At 42.6% G+C, this 22,407-nt stretch overlaps 2 protein-coding genes across 2 annotated transcripts; one reads left to right on the top strand and one right to left on the bottom strand.

Moving 5' to 3' along the window:
• Positions 1-1,857: 1,857 nt before the first annotated feature.
• Positions 1,858-4,211, top strand: LOC102217801 (NF-kappa-B inhibitor alpha-like). The gene is made up of 6 exons (XM_005810894.3): positions 1,858-2,141; positions 2,737-2,842; positions 2,944-3,151; positions 3,241-3,329; positions 3,423-3,683; positions 3,792-4,211. Exons 1-6 carry the CDS (start codon positions 1,930-1,932, stop codon positions 3,819-3,821), a joined length of 906 nt encoding a protein of 301 aa, XP_005810951.1. The 5' UTR covers positions 1,858-1,929; the 3' UTR covers positions 3,822-4,211.
• Positions 4,212-5,228: 1,017 nt separating this feature from the next.
• Positions 5,229-10,469, bottom strand: LOC102217550 (proteasome subunit alpha type-6). The gene is made up of 7 exons (XM_005810893.3): positions 10,287-10,469; positions 9,670-9,764; positions 9,491-9,572; positions 7,246-7,401; positions 6,977-7,155; positions 6,636-6,730; positions 5,229-5,458 (listed from the first exon to the last, which is right to left on the bottom strand). The coding sequence occupies exons 1-7, from the start codon at positions 10,360-10,362 to the stop codon at positions 5,401-5,403; spliced, it is 741 nt and encodes a 246-aa protein (XP_005810950.1). The 5' UTR covers positions 10,363-10,469; the 3' UTR covers positions 5,229-5,400.
• Positions 10,470-22,407: the final 11,938 nt, after the last annotated feature.

Genomic DNA, 22,407 nt, shown 5'->3' on the forward strand with positions numbered 1-22,407 from the left:
TTATTTATTTTATTTTATTTTTTTCAAATCTATTTGACAAAAGGAACACATGGAAATGTAAGCACGCAGTTTGTCCCCTGGACGAACTTTTTCAGAAGTTGCCTGTGACACATCAGTTCGCAACCCCTGAAAGTAAATTCCACTTTTGCTGCAGCAGCATAATTTTACACAGGAAAATTCAGAAAAATCCAAACATATTGGAGTGTTAAGGTCAGTGGGGGGGGGGAACCCCATGCTGAGAAATAATTGGAAAATATAGGTGAAACAACTATACTCCTAAATATTCCCTTAAATCCATGTTTTAGTAAGTTGATGAGAGGTTCCAGGACCATCTCTATTAGTTCCTGTTTCACTTGGGTATATATATGATGTGACACAAGGGACCTTTTTTTTTTTTTAAGCCAAAAGACCCATATTTGTTTTACCACTAAGAACACTGTGCAGGCTGATGAGAGAGTTCACATACATATAAATGTATGGAGTTTCCTAAGCTCTACTGAGAATTTAACTGGAACTGTATGGAACTAAGATGAACACTTTCTATTTTCTCTTTTTTAAAGATATTTTTCAAGTGACTTTGGGTTGCAAGAAAAGGTGAATTTGTTGAAAAGCACCTCAGGCCCACTGCTGTAAGCACAGCGGAGGATCTGTGATGCTGTGGGAATTTTTCCTCTTTTTTCAAAGGCCCCGAGAACCTGTGTAGTGCATGGCATCGTGAAATCTTTGAAATGTCTGAAAGGTTGTTTTTTTTTTTTGTTTTTAAACAAAATTCTGGTAAAGCGCACAAGTAAAAAAACAAGAAAAAGAAAAGAAAAAAAAATGTGTCAATTTTTCATGTTCTAGACAGAAACCATCCAATGCACGTCTAGTCTTTTTTTCCAGACTAGAAAATAAATATGTAAATATGTAAAATGAACACATATATAAAATGTTCACGTGTTTGCACAGAAAAGTTTTTTGGTTCTTTTTACATTATGGCAATGTGAATCTGATTTGAACTAAACTGATGTCACAAGGACGATTTTTGTATCTCTTAAATGGTCCATTTCTTATTATTATTTTATAATTTTTACGCCTATGGGGAGCGGGGGTGGACCAAAAAATTACTTTTTTTGATCATCTGATTTGATCACAAAACAAAAGCATGTTTTTGAATTTAAAAACTTTATGTAGGCCTACAGCACAAAATGTTAAATTCGGAAACATGGATTTTCTCCATCCGTATAAATGGAGAAAATCCATTTACCAAAACATGCACTGCTCATGGAATCAATCCCAATATCACACTTTTTTTTTTCTTCCTTTTTGCTGTAAAAAAAAAAAAAAAAAAAAAAAAAAAAAATCCACTTGGTGATTTTGGTGATTGCGGCAACCGCTGGACCCAAACTAATTTTGCAAACCAGAGCGGCAGACGATGCGGCTTCGGGTTATTCCTACACTGTCGGTGTGAATTGTCAAAGTCTGGAAACTCGGGGCCCCCTGGCGTCTCGCGTCGCCGCGTTTTAAACTCGGCAAGTGAGGGAAAAATGATGCTGCGCTGCATTTCGGTCAGCCACTTGAAACACATAATTTCCCCCGAGCGCGAAGGGAATTCTTCAAGAGCCAGTCAGGGGCTGTCTTTGCCTCTCATTCATGCCCGTCGCGTCTCATTGAAGACATGTGGCCCCCGAGCAGGTAGAAAATAGGTGTCTAATAGGAAACTACAGGTTTTCATTCTGAGTCTCCTTTGGAGAGTTGGGGGGGGGATTTTTCTCTCAAAAGCACGGCTCCGATGTGATTTCCCTTGTGCCGTTTCTAACTCAGTCGGAAATCCCCCGCTGTGGCTCCGCCCCTGAGAGCGCACAAAAAGGCTCGTCGTCTCCCTCCGCAGACACATCTACCCTGACCTCTCGACGCGGCGGACCCGATAAGCGCGCTCTCAACGTCAACATGGCCGTTCACGCAATGCACGGACAAATGGATTATAGCTTGGACAGCAAGCAGGGGAAAATGCTGGAGGACCGCCTGGACAGCGGCGTGGACTCCTTAAAGGACGAAACCCTGATGATCGAGGACTTTAAGGACCTGACTGTGAGATGCAAGGAGGAGAACACGGAGGAGTGGGAGCCGTGGAGGGACGCGGTGACCGAGGACGGAGACACGTAAGTGGAGTTTTGAACTGTACTTGTTGCTTTTTTTTTTTTTTTTTTTTTGCAAATCTGCGCAAAAGGAAAAACAAAAAGAGAAGCAAAAACAAACAAACAAACATCTAAATTCCGGAAATTTGCGCGCATTGCTTCAAAAAGGGGAGAAGTTGGTAAATGCGGATGCGATTTGATCAAAGCTGCAAAACAAATAAAAAAAACAAACAAACAAGAAAATCGCACCGGGAAGGTTCAAGTTTGCACAAACAGTGCAAGTTTTAAACAAAGGACAACAACAACAAAAAAAGTGCGTGTAAACTGGCACTGAGGAGTTTTTGCAGTGCGGGGTGTGCGCGCAGTCTGGGGCGGCGCTAAAGTCCGCTCTGCGCAGTCAGGAAAGTCCCTGGCCCGATGCCAGGAACTGATAAAGCATCAGATGTGTCAAGCCACAACTGGTGGAAATAACCCGACAAAACTCCACTGTTGCGAAACGCTCCGCTGTTCAGCCTTTGTTCTCTCTTATATGACTGAAACCACTTCCCCCTGTGTGTAGTTTCTTTTTTTAAAAGCTCTCTTTTAACAAAACTCCCTCTCCCCCTCCTCCTCTCAACAGGCTGCTCCACTTGGCCATCATTCATGAAGCCACTGAACATGCCCTTCAGATGATCCAGCTGTCCAGATGTCACTCTTTCCTCAACAAACAGAACCACCAAAGACAGGTAACAATCAACATCATCCCCTTTAGAGCTGATCAGAAGCCTGACATGTGCCTCACCTTAAGTCTCATGCATCGCCTAAATAACTGTGTCCTCTTCCTCAGACTGCCCTCCACCTGGCAGTGATCACCGAGCAGCCCAAGTTGGTGGACTGTCTCCTGAAAGCCGGCGCTGACCCGCTGCTGACCGACAACAGCGGCAACACGGCTCTCCACATCGCCTGCAGACGCGGCTCCATGGCGTGCTTCGGCGTCATCACCCAGAACTGCCAACGCCACCTCACCTCCGTCCTGTCGGTCCCCAACTACAGTGGTAAGCATCGACCTGTGCGAGTTGTTGCACCTCGATCGAACGTGTTCGAAGTCGGGTCCCTAACAGAGCTTCTCTTCCGCCTTTCCCAGGACACAACTGCCTCCACTTGGCGTCCATTAACGGCTACGTTTCCTTGGTGGAAAGCCTCGTTCAGCTGGGAGCGAACATCAACCAACAGGTAGGTCTCGGTCCAGACGAAACTCCACAACGTCTTTCCGAAACCGCTACCCGAACACGGATCTAACCGTTGGCTTTTACGGTTTTCCCCCAGGAACCCTGCAGTGGACGGACAGCGCTCCACTTGGCTGTCGATCTGCAGAACCCCACGCTAGTCCGATGCCTTCTTGACCTTGGCGCAGAGGTCAACTGCCAGAACTACGGAGGCTTCACGCCGTACCACCTTACGTACGGGCGGCAGAACGACGAGATCCGCTGCCAGTTGTACGAGCGGACGGCGCTGGAGCTGAGGGCGCTGCCCGAGAGCGAGTCAGACGACAGCGACATGGAGGACCTGGATTTGCTGGAGGATGAGGTAAGCGTCTTTATCGGATTGGCGCCGCTGAGATAACACTTCTCATATAGTAGGATCTTCCAAAGTAAAGCAGGATTTCTCATGAGTTCTTGTCTTGCATCTCTTTAGGTCTATGACGACATAGTGTTCGGGAAGTAGAAAAGGCACCCTCATCGCTCATGGTGCGAACGTCAAGCTGCTAACGGGTTTGCCGAAGAACGGCTCCCAACGGGGTACAGAAGCCGGTCGAGCTCCCCCTCTCCATGTCCCGCTCCCTCCTCCAACGGTTCAGGCACGCGGGTGCTGCCCCCCCCCCCCCCCCCCCCCGAGACTGCAAAACGGGGAACGAAGATGGTTGTACGGTCAAGATTGCTGAACAAAACAACCACGGCGAGACCTCCGTATGGTCCGCAACTGTGTAAAAATATAAATATATTGTATAAATGCAAGCTATGTAACATATTGTAAATACAGAGATCCTATTTTTGTACTAAGTGTGAATTTAAACACTATTATCCTGAAAAAAGTCAAATAATAAAAAAAAAAAAAGTCTATGAACATGGACAGTTGTGACTCGTGGTTTTTCCTCAGCTGAGCCAATAGTTGAATTTCCCTCCATATGAAGGGTGACTCTTCGCTGGTCTTTCCAAAACTTTGTAAGAAGCGTCATTTCTCACAATAAAACCACAAGGCCGAGTCACTCAGAAAGAGAAAGAGAGAAAAAAGATCAGAGTAAGCCCCGGTAGGAACAGTATGGGATTTCCTTTGTTGGGCGAGGTCAGCGGGTCTCTGAGTCACCGCGCTGAAAAGTCCCTGGGCTGGAGGAACACGGCGTGCTCACATTCCACTCCGAGCGGCAGCCGCGGAACTGGCACCGCTGGGTAGTCGCGGCAACAAGGAAATGTTCCTTTTTTTTTTTTTTGCAAGAGTGGGAAAGAAAGCCGAGTCGATTTACTGCTGTATCATAACAGGGAAACTGTTCAAGTCTGGGAAGTACAAGACTTCCTGTTGGAGATAAGCTGGAATATCTTAAACGTTGGATTCCCCGTAGGTTCCTGGTGTCGGTCGCTTCCTGGGATAAATTTCATAATCCTGTACCAAAATGGAAAAAAATGCACCCGCAGAGAGTACAGGAGAAAAGCGGATGTCGTGAAAGTTGACACATTGTTTGAATTTCTGATAAATCCCGGTGACAGAATAGCCAAAGAATGAGCCGAGCTCGATGCGTTCATTGATAAGAATCCCGAACCTTGTCAGTTAAAAGGAAGCCCACGTGTCAACTTAGAGACAAAACCATTCAGAGCTAATAAGAGAAACTCTCCCCTATTTCAGCTGAACGTTTCCTGTTCGTTGTAAATGAGCTACTTTTGTCGTGATCTATGTACTTCAGAAAAAAAAAAAAGAGGTCAAATCAGTGACAGTGTAGTAAAATAACTTCAGAGTCATATGACTAAAGCCACAACAGGAAGCCCAGTTGCATGTTCCCATAACCATTTCCACTTCTGTCAAACAAACCTGAACATTAAATACAGGCTTGCATGCTGAACAATGAATAGGACAAAAAAATTGTGTTTTACTCCAAAAACTTGTTTTATTGTTGAATGAAATCATATGGAGGAGAGGGGGAGAGAAAGGATAAATGTACAGCAAACAAAGATAAACACCAGCCTCCATCTGGGAAAACTGCACTTCCCATCATGCTCTGCGTCAGTCAAACAGGTGGCGTCTCTGCGCCCGCTCAGTCCCGCTCTGCCAACGACATGAGGTGGGTGTCTACTTCAGACTCTGTCAGGATCCTGCAGGAAACGACGGCAGAAAGACGGTCGGCGGCGTTTGTGGGATTCCCAGACTAACGTCAGGTTGCGTTTATAACCCTTGAACGCTGTCGAATTGCAACCATGAATCTCACGAGATTGGCCTACTCAAAGTAACTCATGGTCATAAATCAGAAGGAAAACGACACATGGCTTTCAACTGTTCATAGAAACATCTCTGGCTGCAGTTTAAGCTCCAAGACTTTTCAAATGGATTTAGGTCTAGACTTTGACTAGGCCGTTCTTAGACATAAATATGCCTTTATTCATGTTCAAAGGCTGTTTCTCCACCCTTGTCTTAAGTCTGATCAGGCCTCTAAAGGGTTTTCTTGCAGGCATGACCCACATTTAGCTCCATCGCTCTTTCCTGACCCTACTGAAGGACAGCACCCCCACACCATAATGCTGCCACTGCCACTTTTCACAGTTCAGAAGGTCAAAAAGTTGTCATGAGATTAAATTAAACATTTATGAATACTGAATGCAAACTTTAGGAGGATAAGATTGAGGGGGATTGAAAACAGGAGCACGCCACACAATTCAGATTTTTAAATATTTTTTTGTGTGTGTGTGAAATTATGAATTCCTTTTCTTGTAGTTCTAAAAACTAAAATATAGAAACGTTTCTGGACAAAAGTAAAATAAAAAAGCCATACCTAGTCCTGGAATTTCTGAATCGATTCAAAATGCTCAAAAATCAATTTTAGTCTGCATAATTTTTTTTGTCAGATTATATTTTGAATGAGATTTTTCTTTATTTAAGAAAAGACCAGGCAGCTAAGCTAACCTAACACTGGGAATTTAAATGACAGAATTTTATACACAAACCTATTTTTGTCTAAATATAAACTGATAGAAATATGATGCAGTATGAAACGTTATTATAGAAATGTTTTCAGTAAAGGGTCTGTTTACCCCGTCTTTTCCTTTCACATAACTTAAACAGAAAAACTGGTTTCTGATTAAAAATGGTTTCTGAATCAAATCGTGACCCTAAGAATCGCTACATTGAAAGATTTGCACCTCTAGTGAATTCATACTTGTGCAAGACTGATGAGAAAATACAGACTCTTAAAAAAAGAAGCCTGACAGTAATGCTGTTTGCCTCTGAGGCGCTCTGATTTCACTTCTGAGAAGCAATCATCTGCTGCAAATGTACCTGAACTTGGGCTCCTGTGTTGTCACGACGCCCACCTCCAGCTCAGAGGGCTTGAAGTCAATGGAAAGGACAGTCGAAAGACAAGAAATGGCCGTCTGAGGCGGAGCAAAAAAACAACAACAAAAAAAAAGGTTTAGGAGAGAGAGCAGTGTCAGGTTTCATTTTATCACAGTCATGTGGATTTATTACACCTTTAGTGCTTTTCTGCTTCTTATCAACAGAATATGATGGTTATATAATGTGCTAGAGGAAGGCAGGAAACCACCACAAGTTACGCAAGCTACTTTCACATTCAAGTTGTTTTCTTATTAACCTGCGCGACGTCGGCAGAACAACCTCACCTCGATCGTTTGCTCGAAGGTCCAGTCCAGTTTCTTTTTTACTTTCTTCTCCAGGAAGCTGGTGGCTTCTGTCTGCTTCACTCCAGCGGCGGTGGCCTTGAAGCCGCAGTAGTAGCCGGCCGGGTCGCACTTGTACACCTGCGGGCCGTACTCCTCGTCCACGCCGATCACGATCATACCTGCCGATCATACGGACACGCACCCGCGTTCACTCCCGGGCGGAGCTTCTGAGGGTCAAAAACACGCAGGGACGCGGGGCGTCAACTCACAGCAGCCCAGCGGTCGCATCTCTGCGTTCTGCGTGTAGACCTGCGAGATGTCGGCGATCCTCTTGCACAGCATGTCCACCGGGATCTCGTAACCGTACTTGTACTGCCAGTTGGCCGCCTCGTAGCGAGCTCGCTGGACCTGAGACCTGCTGTCAGCTGTAGGGAGGCGACGACAACAAAACATGATTCGCTTCCAGTTTCACTTTGAAACAGGCTAAAAAAAATGTATGCGTTTAAATTAATATAGGTTTCAGGGATTTATGTCAAAAGTTATTTCCATAATTTTTCTACAAAGGAAAATGTTAAACACAACACACGTACCCGTCTTTATACAAGCAAACTTGTATAATAAGTAGAACCACGTCTGTTACCGAAAAGTCGACTTTGCTGCACTTGATCAATCAACTTTTATTGAATCTATTAAACTCAGCTAAATATGAGAAACGTTTTGAAAGTAAGCGATCCAAGTCCTGTTGGAATGACTGATTAAATTTGTTCCACCAAGCCTAAAAGAATTAAAAAACTAGACGTAACAGAAAACGTGCAAAATTCTTAAAATATCCCTTTCCTCCAAATAAATAAATAAATGTAAAAAACTTGGACAACCGTATCTACTTGACTTTATGCTTTTTTTTTTTGTTTCTTTCTTGGCCCATGAGTACCGTATTTTCCGCACTATAAGGCGCACCTAAAAACCTTCAATTTTCTCAAAAGCCGACAGTGCGCCTTATAATTTGGTGCACCTTATATATGGACCAATATTGAGCCACAGCAGGTCTCGCAACTACGGTAAGCAGCCGCCGACTTCATTTTCCCCGTAGAAGAAGCGCGCGGTGCACACTGGGTTTTGTGTAAAGACCCCAAAATGGCTCCTATTACGAGACACACTTACGACGCAGAGTTTAAGCTCAAGGCGATCAGTCACACAGTAGAACACGGGAATAGAGCAGCAGAGAGAGAATTTAACATGAGCGAATCAATGGTACAGAAGTGGATATATAGTGTGATTGCACTAACGTTTGATTTACCGTAACAGAATCAGACTGTTTTTTACGTGTTTATTGAATCCAGGAAAAGTTCCCCTCCACTATATGTTATAACTTGCTGTTGTTAAAAGATAAACTGTGTCATGAAAATACCACGTCACTTACTTTACCTTGGGGAAAATAATCAAACAGCTGTTTATTCATTTTGGGAATGAACGGAGTTTTCAGAACGCTGGTTTCTAATCTATTAATAAAGTTTGACTGAAATATCTGACTATTTTGTTGACATTCCCTTTAGCGCAGCTCCATCTAATGGATGCATAACGTAACCCCAGCCTCTACTGTAGCGTCTATTCTATGCGCCTTATATATGAAAAAAGTTTTAAAATAGGCCATTTATTGAAGGTGCGCCTTATAATGTGGTGCGCCTGATAGTGCGGAAAATACGGTACTTTTGCCTCAACGATTTTATCGTCATACCAGCTCACATTCACATTGAAAATGATCCTTTCTGTGGTTTCGCATCCAAAGGGACGGTTCAGAATTAGGAATTTCAGCAGAACCCATAAAAATGGCAGAAAGTGACTCATCAAAAATCCTGCAGCTAACTAGATACAAACTCTCAGTTAAACAACCAGGAGACATGACAGTCTAGTCATAATTACTTGTCTCTGCTAGTCTACGTGTCTCAGAGGAGACATAAAAACACATTTAACAAAATATGTACCTGCCTCATATGTTTCCTTTACATGTTGAAAAGCCTACATCATGTCAACATAAATAAAACAATTGACGCAGAAAGTCAATTGTATCCAACATAACAGCTCAGTAAGGTTTTGTAAAATTCTATGTTTCAATTGTGCCAATTTTCCCCATATTTCTTGCCAATGTGCTAGCTTTATGTATTAGGTAATGATGCGTTTAATTGAGTAACCCAAGTCTTATTTTAAAGGGCAAAACTAAACAATATTGTAAAATTGTGTGTCTAATACAGCAAATGTTGAGTATTTCTGCTTTTAACTTAAATTTAACAAACAAGGGTGGAATATGGAAAGATAATTAGATAAGATAATGAGTTTTTGTACCTACATCTTTACATCAATGCACATAACTGGTTGTTATGTGCATATCAATTGGTTATTGATATGAAAGTGTGTTGTTGGTTTAAAAAACTCATTGCTACTCATGCTAAGCTAAGCTTTACTTATTGTATACACCTTCTGCCTCCAAGTATTAGACCTTAATGCTCAATTCCTCACCCGTCATCCCAGACATTACACATCCGATGTTGTCTGTTATTCTGAAGAGGTGGGTCACTGTGGAGGCATCCAGAAGCTTATCCTGTCGAAAGAAAGAAGACCGGAGCAGTGAGAAAGAAAATGGTCAACATGGCTACATCTTTTATCGACCTGGAAACTGCAAGCATCCCTCCACTCACCGGTACTTTCTTTTGTGTTACAACAACTGCACAGTCCTTCCCTCGGACCGCTACCGACGTTAAGCCACCCTGGTTTATAGCTTTGAAAGCATATTCTGAAAAAGATGAAGAAATAAAATGAAGTAAAAGATTGTCATACAGCTGAAAACACTGCACCATGACTGGCTACAGAGGCGAAGGGCTAATTCAGATCTTCAACTACTGTATAATAAACACCTCACGTTTTTTTCACAGAATGAAAACACTACAATAAAATAAACTCTTTAGAAATCTTTAGAAATATTAAATATTAAACACAAATGCAAGCTGTCTCTGTAGTAAATAAGCCATGTAAAGTGTCATGCTAACTATGCTAACTAGCCTAGCAAAGCAGGCTCGCTCTTAACATTCGCTACTTTGTTACACATCAGCGTCATAAAAGGAAACGCAAATGTAACAGCACGGACATCCTAACCTTATGTTTCACATTTATAAGCGACTCTGCTTTCACTCTGGCGGGTGTCAAATGCGAGCCGGGAGCCGGCCTCAGCGAACCATGACAGAGCATTTAGCTAGCAAGCAAACAAGTGAGCCAACGAAGCGGCTCCTACCAACGTGAACAGCTCCAGGATACTGACCGACTTGATAGAGCCTCCCCTCGGGAGAGAAGATGGTGATGTGTCGGTCGAACCCTGCACTCGAGCCTCGGGACATTCTGCGAGCTTAAATTTTGTCCGGAAAGTTCGTTTCCCCCCAATGAATTTGCAAGCAGACTTCACTTCATGAACAAATATTTCCACCCGGAAACTGATTTGAGGGGCCGAGTAACTTCATCCGGTGTGAGAGGTCTTGCCGTGTTACCATGGCGATTCAAGTAAGTCGGCGCGCGTTATTGGTTTCTAGCAGGAAAAAACCCGACGAATGACGGTGTAAATGTGATTACACTTATGAAAGGGAATTTTTAGCATGTTAACAAATTAGTTTCATTTTATAAACTATATTTATGGGTATCAGGAGTTGGGTGGTAACTAGTTACATGTACTTGTGCAACTTTTTTTTTTGAAAAAATGTACGTTTAGGAATATTTTTACTAGGCTTTTTACTTTTTTACTTGAGTAACTTCATTGAAAGAATAACAAACACGTTTTTACCGAAAATTCACCAGACTCAGACACACACACACCTGCAGTTTTTGTTAAAGCTGTGTAAGTTTTTTTTTTTTATTGAAAGAAACGAATTTGTAAAATGTTTCTTTTGCCTGATTTCATTTTTTGTTATTGTCACTTTTGTCAATGACCATTAAATTAAAAGACAGACGCCCAATTTCAAGGCATTAAATTGCAAATTCAAATTTCTTTCAAGGCATATTTTAATATGTAGCATGTTTATAACAACTGAAGGTAACGCAGTTACCTGAGTGTGCTATAAAATGGAACTAGGTGCCTGCAATATACATAATTCTGACCCTTTAAGACTACTGGTGACAGAAAGGTGGCTGGATGAAGTAGGGCAGTCTGAAAGATTATGATGTTTGCAGATGATGCTGTAATCTTTAGTAGGAGGTAGAAGAAAGGTGGAGGAGAGAAGAAGAAGCAAGACAGATTACAGTGAAGGTGAGAGTGCAACATAAAGGTGAAGAAGAGAGTGCATAGGATGGAGTGAATCGAAATGGCTCTCAGTGAGTCTCTGGCAGGAGTAAAGTTGCAAGGTTGCAAGGGAAAGTTCGCAAAATGTCACTCAGAAACACAATCTACACAAAGTCATGTTAAAATAACTGCTTTAGCAGATAAATCCCAAATGAAGTGCAGTCATTTTTAAACCGACTCACATCATTTTGGTGTTTTACGACCCAGTTCAGCTTCTTAACGACCTGCAGTGTTGCAATGCCGTGCTTATTGCTGCAGAGGAAACAAAAGTTCCTGTTTGTGAGCAGCAACCGCTGTGACTTTTTACAATTTACTAACAGAGTGGTTCAGACCAGAAGACACATATGGGGCTAAAGGTCTTTAAAAAAAAAAAAAAAAGCCCCGGTGTTTTTCCAGTAAGCACTTCGGGGCCAACAAGTGGAAAAAAAAGTCACACGGTTCACACACGCTGACATTTGATCTCATGCAGAAACAGTCCGACCTCACGGTGACTGTCGATTGACACGTTGTCCTTTTCAATTGTTTCTCACTCGACGCTGCCTGCGATAGTCGAATAAAAATACCGATTTGCATGCACATGCGTCGGGCGTGCAAGTATGCAACCGTGTATTCGCAAGAGTCTGTGGGAACCCAAATGAGGAAGCGGCGCGTGTTACAATTTCCTGCGAGCGCAAAACATTGAGGCCTAAGTAACGTCCCGCACAACTACAAGACAACGTTGTAAACAAATACTGTAAAAAATCGCGCTTGTGCTTTAAAGCTGGCATGAGAAGAAGTTTTCATTCTGTTCTAGAGTTATTCATGGATAAATGGACTGAAAGTTTATAGATAACTGCAGATGGCTAGTGGTCAGGGTAGATAAGGTCAAAGGGTCATCTGCAAGGGAGGAGAAATCACTTGTTGTGTCTTGGTAAAATCCCAAATCCCATTTCCTTCTTCCTTTGCTCTAATGTCCACTCTGTGTGTCATCAGGGATTTTCCCTCTGCAGGTAGATAACACAGCCACATAGAGGATGTCGGCTTCCTCTTCATAAGTTACTTACTTATTCGGATAATGACTCATGAGGGAGGATTGGTGAGGTGGCAGGATGTGCGATCAGCAGAAGCGGAATCTGGACTCGGCGACGCACCTGCCGATAATCGCGGCTAAAAGGTTCTGATGATCACTTCCAGGCAAAAAGTCCCCCGGCTGCTGATTATAGTCTCAACTTCCTGTTTGACTCTTTTACACGTTGTGCAGAACTGGGTTATAATCGCAAACGACTAGCTGCTTTTCCAACGCAAACGTGCACAGATCTTCGTCGCCATCCTGCTAAATTATACACAATATCTATATCTCTTTGCTATAACCCCTTATAGTCCATACATACATAGTCTTGTACATCTGTAAATAAATATTTATATCTCGTAGAGCACTTCTGGATAGATGCAAACTACATCTCGTTGCTTGTACATGTGACAGTGCAATGACAATAAAGTTGAATTCTATTCTATTCTAACGTTGAGAAAACACAAGTTTGCAAATGTGTTGCTTCAGTTAAATAAGGGATTTAATTAAAATCGCACTTGAATGAGCTTGTTCAAACGACGAGTTATCAAAAATCATGGCCGCGACGGATGTGTACCGTTAAATAAGAGACTTATTCATCATCCAGCCGTGGTGGTAGCTCTCATCAGCCATCAGAGGAGACGTCGGCGTCTCATTCGGGCGTTGGAGAAGACAAGCCCCTTACACTTTGGAGTATGCAACGTTTTGTGGAAATTGTCGTTGCCGATTTTGCAGAAGAGTTTGAATGACACACAACTTTTTATGCACACTGTCCGAAAAAAAGAAGGAAAAAAAGCCCAAAAAACACGAACCGTCCTCCTCCTCCCACTGCTACTTGTCGTTTTCTTCGTAGTTGATCACGAGACTCGTGTGACGCGAGTTTCGATGCGGCTGAAAAACCGCCTCATCCTGGCGCAATTTGTTTTATCAAAATTTTAAAAAACACGTTATTTTTTTTACCCCTGAAAAATTACCTTGATTCCAATTATACAAAAATAATTTATTTTTGCCATTTTAATTAGCGCAACTTTATTTTGAATGGAAACGCAGCTTTTGATGGTTTCGTGTTGAGTTGCTCAGATTTGAATCGATACGGAACGAATGCAAGGCACTAGTTTACATAAATGCAATATCTATTATTAACTCCGGCGATTTAGTTTATGGGTTTAAACACAAACAGCTTATTTGATATTTCATAAGTGAGACATAAAGCCTCCCCCCACCCCCACAATTATTACCCCTTCATCCTGATACCTCACCTTCCTCCCCCCTTCCTGTTCTCTTGCCCACCTCAACTCTTTGTCTCTCCCTCACCGCTTCTGTTCTTACTTTGTCTCATTCATAACGTATCAGATCGTACTGTATGCTGTTCACATCTTGAGACCAGAAAGACCCCCACCCGCGCTGCGTTGAGAGAAGGCGTGGGAGGCATATCTAGAGCGTGTCAGGTGGTGGTGGTGCTCAGGGGGGGGGGGGATCTCCACCATTTATGAAAATACTGTGTCACATTGCAAAGCCACCATGGTGGCTAATGTTTTCCAAGCTCAGAAGTTTACATGTTAGGCAACAGGGAGGGGGAAAGGTAAACATGACTGGACTCTTAGGTATGACATAGAACGCAGCAGTTGTGACTCATTTTCTAGAAACTGTTGTGAAAAGCTTTCAAAAGTCGAAACCATGGATTTTTTGAAGTGCTTGCTTACAGAAAAAAAAAGAAAAGAAATCCCGGACACGAACTCTCAGCTTCCAGCTTCTCAGTCGCTTGACTGTAACGTGAAGCGGCCCCACACGTAGATCCGGCCTTGAATGTGTCCACTGAATGGCTTGTGGCAAACCTCTTTCTTCACAGGCAGCACTATTGAGTTCGCTCTCATCAAATTCTAGTTCACTTGCTTCGAAAGTCCAGTTTGTTTGGGGAGCTGTGAATGCGCAGCTGAACTCCGACGCGAACCAAAAAAAAAGAGCAGACCGAGGTCTCGGTTTGGGTGAAGCGAACGCTGGCGCAGTTCGAACGCATATGTGAACACCAGAGACGGCTCCAAAAGCAGGAAGCGGACCATAGCGCAGAGGATCCTGGGTAAATGCAACCAAAACAAACGCGCAAGTTTACCACTGGTGGGAGAAAAGGCTCGTGGTCTTTCATTAGAGAGGAAAGAGAAATCCTACGACCGCCAGAATTTGACGACGCTCCATTTTTGTTTACATTTTATGAAGAAGGAAGTTGCGCTCAAGTCTTCTTCAGAGGTTTCTGTGTCATTTCTTCCAGTGCAGCGCCACCACAGGCGAGGAGGGAAACAAGTTTTTCAATTGGTCGGAATCCTTTTACACAAAATAGCGTGAAAGAGAACTGCAGCAGCCAAAAATCTAGCAAATGTTGCAATTCCCCCCCCCCCCCCCCCCAATCGTACTGAGTCTGTCAGGTTTGAAAAAAAAAAACCCTTTAATACTAAATCTGTGGAGTTTCCAGGCAATATTTCAGACTCTTCTACCTCAGCACTGAACCTCTTATCAAATGTTTCGCCGATAAATGCTCTCTTGGACAGCCATGTCCTAGTATCCTTGCAATTGCTCCATATACTTCTGTTTTAAAATGATGAACTGAGCTGAAGTTCAAGATTGTTTTACTATTTCATACCAGAATTAAGAAAGGTTAAAAGGGGGAAGACTTGTCACACTTTCAATGAGTTTGGTTGCAAAATTACACACAATTATGAACATTTGTGTGTTTCTCTGTCACATAAAATTCATTGAAGTTTGACAAAATGGAAATGTTAAAGGGCTGCACAAAAGGTTTTTTTTTAAAAGCAAATATATAATATACCTTTAAAACACAACATCTCGGTCGGTTTTCATGCACACATGACGCGTTTGGTTTCTAAGAACCTGCGGACTGTGAGCAGCTTCTAAGAACTGCTTATCTACCGAGGACGAAAGTGCTGAGCGGAGCAAAGACGATAAAGCCAAGTCCACTGAAGACGCGTGCGCTCACACCTGGAGCTGGCTTCCGTTTACTACCAGTTTCTTTTGAATTTGCATCTTGTTCCTAGTGAATTATCTTGCGGGTTGGCATGTTAAAACCAATCAAACGATCACACCGCACGCCAGGAGCGTCTTGAAGTTCAAAACGTTGGCGGCGCCTCGGGGCATTACGCGGACATTTAGTGTTCCTAAATAGGAAAAGAAAGAGAATGTTGTCATCCGGGTTTTCTTCCACGGATGCGAAGCACCTGGGTGTGGACGGGACTTTGGGCGTAGTAACGTGGAGGATTAGGGCTGAAACAACCAGGGACTTTACACAGATCAACATGCAGAGCAGTGGCAGATTGGAGAGGTCAGATGTGCTTGTAGTGTGGAACCGAGCAGAAGCTGAAAATGAAAACTGGTTCAACTTTTAAATCATTCTTGAAATAAATATATACTAAAATGTTGCCTGAAGAAGCTCACTGCTAGCTTTGTTTTTTTTTTTTTTTTAAACTTTCGCATGGCTGTAACTTTGATGTCGTGACTAATTTGGCCTTTGTGCTGCTCTACTATTGTACTGTACAGCTGCAGGAAACTTGGATGTGCTAACACGCAAAATTGACTGTAAATGACCTAAAACAGAAAGCAGGATGTAGCTTTGGGCAAAGCTTTCATCAATCCTCGCCTCTGAATGAATCACTTTCAATGTTTCATCTTTGCCTGTTGTTTCTCCAGGGAGAAATCATCATACAACACACAGCTTTAATGATTGCAACAAAAACAAGCTTGAATGTATTGTGATTTTTCCCCCCATTTATTCACTTAATGCAAACGGCATCATAAAATATGAATAAAGTTTCATGCCTCTGTCCCAAATTACATTCTGTTAAACGTCATGACCAGACGTTCTGGCTGGATAGTTGATACTGATCAAGTTGATGAAAATATGTCGAAATTCAACAGAATTTTAAGCATCTTTGAGCGCTACAAAAAATTGGATATATTCTTACTTATTATTAAGCTACGTTCACACTTTTGCTAAAATCCGACTTTTTTTTTTTTTTTTTTTTGCGTGGTGGTTCGTACCACCGATCAAACTCGACCTCCATCAGACTTCGCTGCGAAAGTCGTCACGAAGCGACCCGAATGCGCAGAAGAGTAACACACACTTCACACCGCTTTACAAAAGCAGCAATGGAAGTAGACGGCTATAAATCAGTTTGAAAGTTTATTCAGCAATGAGACAGAGCAGTATTGTCACAAGATAAGACAAAGAAAGCTAATTTTTTTTTTTTTTAAAAAAAAGCACAACTAATAGCAAGGGCGTTCTTTGGAGCATTGACTGCAACTTCTGGAGCGAAGGTCTGTTTGGATGTGCAGTCAGAGACAAAGAGTGGTGGGAATGTGATGTGATGCGCTTTGATAACACAGACTTCTTTCTTAAGTTCATAATTATGATTTTCAGACATTGTTTACTTATGGATTTACCTCGTCTAGATTCTCCTGGCGTATAATCATGATTCACGTCTCACATCAACAACAAAGTCGGATAAAATGCGACCGGGCCACACTGACTACCAAACGCTTCGAAAACAATCTAAACACAAAACTAATTTGAACTAATCCAGATTAGTTCAACGTATGGGATATTTTTTTTTTTTTTTTTTTTTTTAGCTGTGACGTTTGGAATTAGACCTTTCAGACTTCTGTGAAAGTAGGATTTCTGTGAGGCTTTACCTGAAATGTTTAGCTTAAAATTTGCATGTACCGTAGTTGAGGCAAAATTATTTTGTCATCATAGAAAAATTTTGAAAGGAAAAAAAATAAAATAAAAAAATCCTCAAGTAAGAATATAAATAATTCTTACTAGATTTGTAGGAAAATTAGCATTGTGAAAGCCATGCTATGTCATTTGGCTTCCCTTTATTGTATAAAATGTAACTTAAAATCTTACCTAAAAGTGCAACATAGGTGACATATATATAAACCCCCAATTTACACGAGACTGCATGTTGGACAATGAGTTTCCCCCTTTAAGCCTTGAAGGACATTCGTGAGACTTCTGTTTTTCAATGTGCATTTTCAACCTTTTTTCCAGTAGCAAATATAAACTTGTAGAATAATCTTTCCCATATACCACATTCACATTAGCTCTCAGGCTAAGTTTTATCTTACAGCTTTAAGCCACCAGATTTCCATCGCCCGGCGCTTTGGGTGAAGTTATCTTGCAGAGACCTTTGAGAAACGCATCATTAGCATCAGCATGTGACAGCCACTCCTTCCTCTTTTCTGCCGTTTCTTCTCTTTTTTTCCCCCAGTAAATCTGACTGCTATCTTTGCTACACTCAGTGAATCATTTTGGAACAGGTGTGAACACCGGGCCTGGTGTGGTTTGTGGAGAGTCGAGAGGTGGGCGGGTAGCCGTGGTTTTTGCCTGTAACATGTAAAGAAAAATGGCCCACGAAATCCCCAAGCGACTTGAAACATAAGATAAGGTTTTACAGTCACAAAGTGATTCAGTTTTTACCAAAAAATACATAAAAAAAATAGATACAGACATATATATATAACGTCTTTGTGTGCCCCACCTGGAATGGCATGTAAAACTAAAATTATGCCACCAAAAAATCAAAAACAAACAATTTTGTCAGTTTCAAGTTGGTTCAAGTTGCGAGTTTTTTTGCTCATTAACAGAGGGGTAGCAACAGTTTTGTCCACGTTAGTTTGTACAACCCAAATGTTAAAAACAAACTATCTTATCACTTTTCCTCCACTCCACATCTGTGCACTTCTTTGTGCCGGTCTACCAAATAAGATGCACACGGATGTTTTGCTTGTATCGTGACAAGACGTGAACAAGATCAATGTGTAATAATGCTGCATCGTAGGTTAGCTTGGCCAGCAGTTCTTTCATCCATTTATGCTCAGCATCACTCAAAGCCGTCCTGGAGGATGAATATATTCGGTCACAGTAGATCCTGTAACCAGACCCATTGTCTGCAGGCTTCCATGAAAGAACCTGAGTGCTAAAAAAAAAAAAGAAAGAAAGGGACAAAAGCAGAACCAGATCTGAAATGCAAACAGTGACTTTAACCAACAAAAACAACTTTAACCGCACTTTCTTTTAAATCAGCTACAGGAGAAAGTCAATATGCCTCCCTCCGGACCGGCAGGAAACCTGAATCACAGCAGCGCCCGGCGGATTCAGACAGGCATTAACTCTCGGGTTCTTTTCGGAGTGTCAGCCATGTCTCATACCCCGTGTGGCATTAGGTGATGTCTCATGTTGAGCTGCCTCATTATGTGTACCTTTGTAAAGCCTTTTATCCCTCTGGTTACCAGCGCCAGGCAGACACGCGGGATACTCTCTGGGTATTTCACTAACAGGATGACAGCAACCTTACTCCTTCCCCTCAGGCCCTCTGAGATCATTTAGCAAAAGTAACCAAGCTGTGTGAACAGCATTTGCATAACTACGCTATTAAAGGTTTGACTTGGCACTTTGTGTTTTTGTCATGCTGTAGTCGACGTCGTTGTGGAAACTGGTAACTCTGGCTTGGTTCTGGATTTGATTTGCAAATCCGTACCCCCCCCCCCCCCCCCCCCCGTTTCATTTTATTGAGAACACGCATCCAATGGCTTTGGTAACGCAAAAAGTAACAAAACAAATCGCATGGCAACAGCTCAGTGCATTTAGGCGTCCAAACATGGTGATTGAGTTCAAACTTAGCATCAGAGGATTTTGTTATGGATTGAAAGCAGTAGATCAAATTACCACTCACTACAACCGAGGAATGTTGAATGCCAGATGAACAACAGCATCAGACGGCTATAAGGTGGAACGATTTCTTTATAGGCCAACTCTGGGGAACTGAACTCGCCCAAATGAGACAGTAAAAGATTGGAAAGACGTTACCTGTTCACGAGTCTCCTCCTCTTCCATGAAACTGCCGCAAATTGAAATGGCAAAAATACATTTGCTTAATGAAAGCATGCCAATTTAGAAAAAAAACTCATGTTTGGGAAAACGTTTTGCGCCGGGATGAGGTGGGTTTCCAGCCGTGTCGGAACAAGTTTTACACAACTTTCGCAACAGCCGAAGGTTACTACTGGCGAAAACGCAGAAGCGACGGGAAGTAGTAGTAGGGTGATTTATTTATTTGTTTGGGACGACGTACAGCTGGCTCCACCTGAGCTCTCGCAATATCGCACAGTTAAAAAGAATCTGTCATTCTAATGCATTGAATCCATAACTCTTCTGTAAAATCGCTGACTGCAGTTGCCCAAGTAAAAGTAAAAGCGGGCTCGTCTCTCCAACGGCTGAATTATAAATATATCTCATGTAACTGTTTGCATTAGTCTCTGCCATTATTTTTTAACGACTTACTGTGTGGACAAGCTTATTCACAGATGATTGCAATTTCATATGTAATGGAAACACAGCGATTGTGTAATTGTGCTTTCACAACATTGGCAGAATATACAGTAGACAAAGCTTTCTGCTCGTTTGTAATGGAAACGCAGCTATCTACTACTCACTACAACTCCTTGTTATAATGTCAATATGGACCAAAATCTCTGCGAAATGTGTTTCAAACACCTTGTTGAATCCATGCCACGAGGACTTGGAGCGTTTTGGAGGTGAAACAGGGAACAAACATCTTAATTCTGCTGAATGACTGCAGGTTAAGGACCTAAACTTCCTCTCAGAACCAGTGGAGGTTCATGAAGATCTGGGACGGACCACCTATATGTCTGAACCCCGAGCTGCCAGGCAGCTGAGTGATGAGAATACGAGGAGTAATCCAAACCCAAACTGTGACTCCATCACGTTTTTTACTCACTATTTAGACCGACTCGTCGGACTCTCTGGCAACCGCTCAGTAGGACTTGTGCCACCTGTGCCTCGTCTAGACGGGCCAGCTTGTTGCCAGTCAAATGAAACTAAGTTTTATGAAAACCATTTCGCTTGTGAGCTTTTTATGTTTTAATATGAAAACCAGACCATTCTGGTGCAATGATGTCACTCTTCTTGCCTACCCAACAAAAAGCCAGATTGTGCTCGTGTGCTGCTTTTTTTTATTTATTTATTTTAAATAATCTAAAGTAGAATGTGATTATTATTATTTTTTTTTTTTGTGCAAGATCAGCACCAGAATGTGGAGGATATTAAATGTTGGCATGAATCCTTTTCTTTCCTTTCTGAGTGTTTCTGCGACATTTTGCAGAAATTTGCAAGAGGTTTTTTTTTTTTTTTTGTACCTTTCCTGCATTGCACAGCTAAATAAACCTTCAATTCAATCAATCATTCTCAAGCTGAAGTGTTAATATTTTGACTCTAAGAAGAAATATATCCTTCTGCGTCTTTTCCATGAAGTGTGTAAGTTATCCTCCCTGACAAAGAGAGTTATACCCTCACATGGATCGATCGTTGATCATTGCCGTTTGCAGTGGGAGTACTTCTGACGATCATTTGCTGCATATTTATTGCCTCAGTTGTCATATTTAAAAAAGGAAATTCTCAAGCCAAGTAAGGGGTTTTTCTGCCGATTCTCACTCGACATGGCATTGCTTTTAGTCACAGTCGTTTTTAAACCAAATGACTCATGAGGGAGGATCAACTTTTAGCCTTATGACAAACCGTCTTGCAAGGATCAGCTCCCGTGTGATTAAAGGACACTGAACAGCAAGCAGGACTTGCAAGGAGGTGCAGAGCGAGTTCAAGTTAGGCGTGTTGGACAGTTCAGGAGAGTTGAGGTGGGAGGTGTTGTTGAGGGAAGTCTTCAAAAGAAGCTGTGAAGTTGCAGAACGGGAAGCCCCTTCCACTGGCTCAGGCAAATTATAGTCTTTGCAAATGGAAAACCAAAGACGGTTTTAAGGTGAAGGGGTTGGTGCAGAGCGGGAGGCTCCCCCGTGACCTCAGTAATAACAGTCAAGTCCGTAATCTAACGAAGGCTCGAGAAAGAGAAGGAAACACCCCGCAGCAATGCAAACCATGCAGCCTCGGCCAAAACCAACAAACCCTCGGACCGTTTAAGATACGCCGTGACGAAAGAGGGAGATCAAACCGGGTCGGTGGAAAACAAAACGGAGGGAGTGTGGGGGGCACTTGGGACGTCGCGTCGGGGTCCCGGCGAAGGAGAAGGCCGCAGTTTTGAGTGACATGCCTGTGGCGTAGTCAAGGAAGGAATGGACCTCGTCGCCGCAAACGTGACTCATTTTCTGCACACTAATGCGCGCCTCTGAAATCCCCCCTCCCGTACACACACTTCTGAAGTCATTAGAGGAGCGTCTGCGTTATCCAAAAATGGAAAACACGGTCTCACCGGCTGATTTCACAGCTCGCGGGAATAAATAGCCACATTCAGGATGGTAAGTCATTGCAGGGAATTTGGGGGAAATTTGGAATGGGAAAACTGTCCCGTTTCAATCCAACGGTTGATATACGTGCTGTGTTTCCGTCCCCTCCCGTCTCCCCACACACATCGGTAAACATCACAGTACAATTACCGACACCATCAACTGAAGTTCATCTGGGTATATTTATTTATTTTTTGGCATTCAAAGAATTCCTTGTGCGGTCCCGTCCTGTGCCTGCTTGTTCCTTCATGCAGGAAATCCAGCTGGAGTTAAAAAAAAAAAAAAAAAAGCTTAAAGGTGATCGGATTAAAGGTTCACTGACATTTAGATTTACGGCTTGCTCAAGGGCACGCTGGATCCGCCGAACCGCTTCGCGGCTGCAAATCCAGACTTTCATTTCAGCTGTGAGATGTTAGGAACAGCAGGAATGTAACTCAAAGACGACTGCTAGAGTGGAATTTTTGCTGGGAATTTCCCACACTCTGTGTGTGTGTGTGTGTGTGTGTGTGTGTGTGTGTGTTATGCTTTTGCGCACAGTGTGTCTCCGGCCTCTGTTGAGTGCATGACTCTGAGTCGGCATAAACAAAAGTGAATGTGTCAGGTGCGCATGTCTCTACGAGGAGGACAACAAGTGTGTGTGTGTGTGTGCGCGCGTGTGTGGGTGTGTGTGTGTGTGTGTCAGGTGAGACGTGCCGAAAAGCCGTTGTTTGTATCCGAGGCTCAATAAGACCAGGTCTGTACTAT

The sequence above is a fragment of the Xiphophorus maculatus genome, chromosome 15 (genome assembly GCF_002775205.1).
Source record: "Xiphophorus maculatus strain JP 163 A chromosome 15, X_maculatus-5.0-male, whole genome shotgun sequence".
Classification (NCBI taxonomy): Eukaryota; Metazoa; Chordata; class Actinopteri; order Cyprinodontiformes; family Poeciliidae; genus Xiphophorus; species Xiphophorus maculatus.

Bases quoted from the DNA above. Each gene is read 5' to 3' on its own strand.
- LOC102217801 (XM_005810894.3), top strand. From the start codon at position 1,930: ATGGCCGTTCACGCAATGCACGGACAAATGGATTATAGCTTGGACAGC. The intron at 3,152-3,240 runs GTAAGCATCGAC...CGCCTTTCCCAG, and splicing joins GTCGGTCCCCAACTACAGTG to GACACAACTGCCTCCACTTG. The intron at 3,330-3,422 runs GTAGGTCTCGGT...GTTTTCCCCCAG, and splicing joins GAGCGAACATCAACCAACAG to GAACCCTGCAGTGGACGGAC.
- LOC102217550 (XM_005810893.3), bottom strand. From the start codon at position 10,362: ATGTCCCGAGGCTCGAGTGCAGGGTTCGACCGACACATCACCATCTTC. The intron at 9,765-10,286 runs GTCAGTATCCTG...CATCTTTTTCAG, and splicing joins GGGGAGGCTCTATCAAGTCG to AATATGCTTTCAAAGCTATA. The intron at 5,459-6,635 runs GTACATTTGCAG...CGTTTCCTGCAG, and splicing joins ACACAGGAGCCCAAGTTCAG to GATCCTGACAGAGTCTGAAG.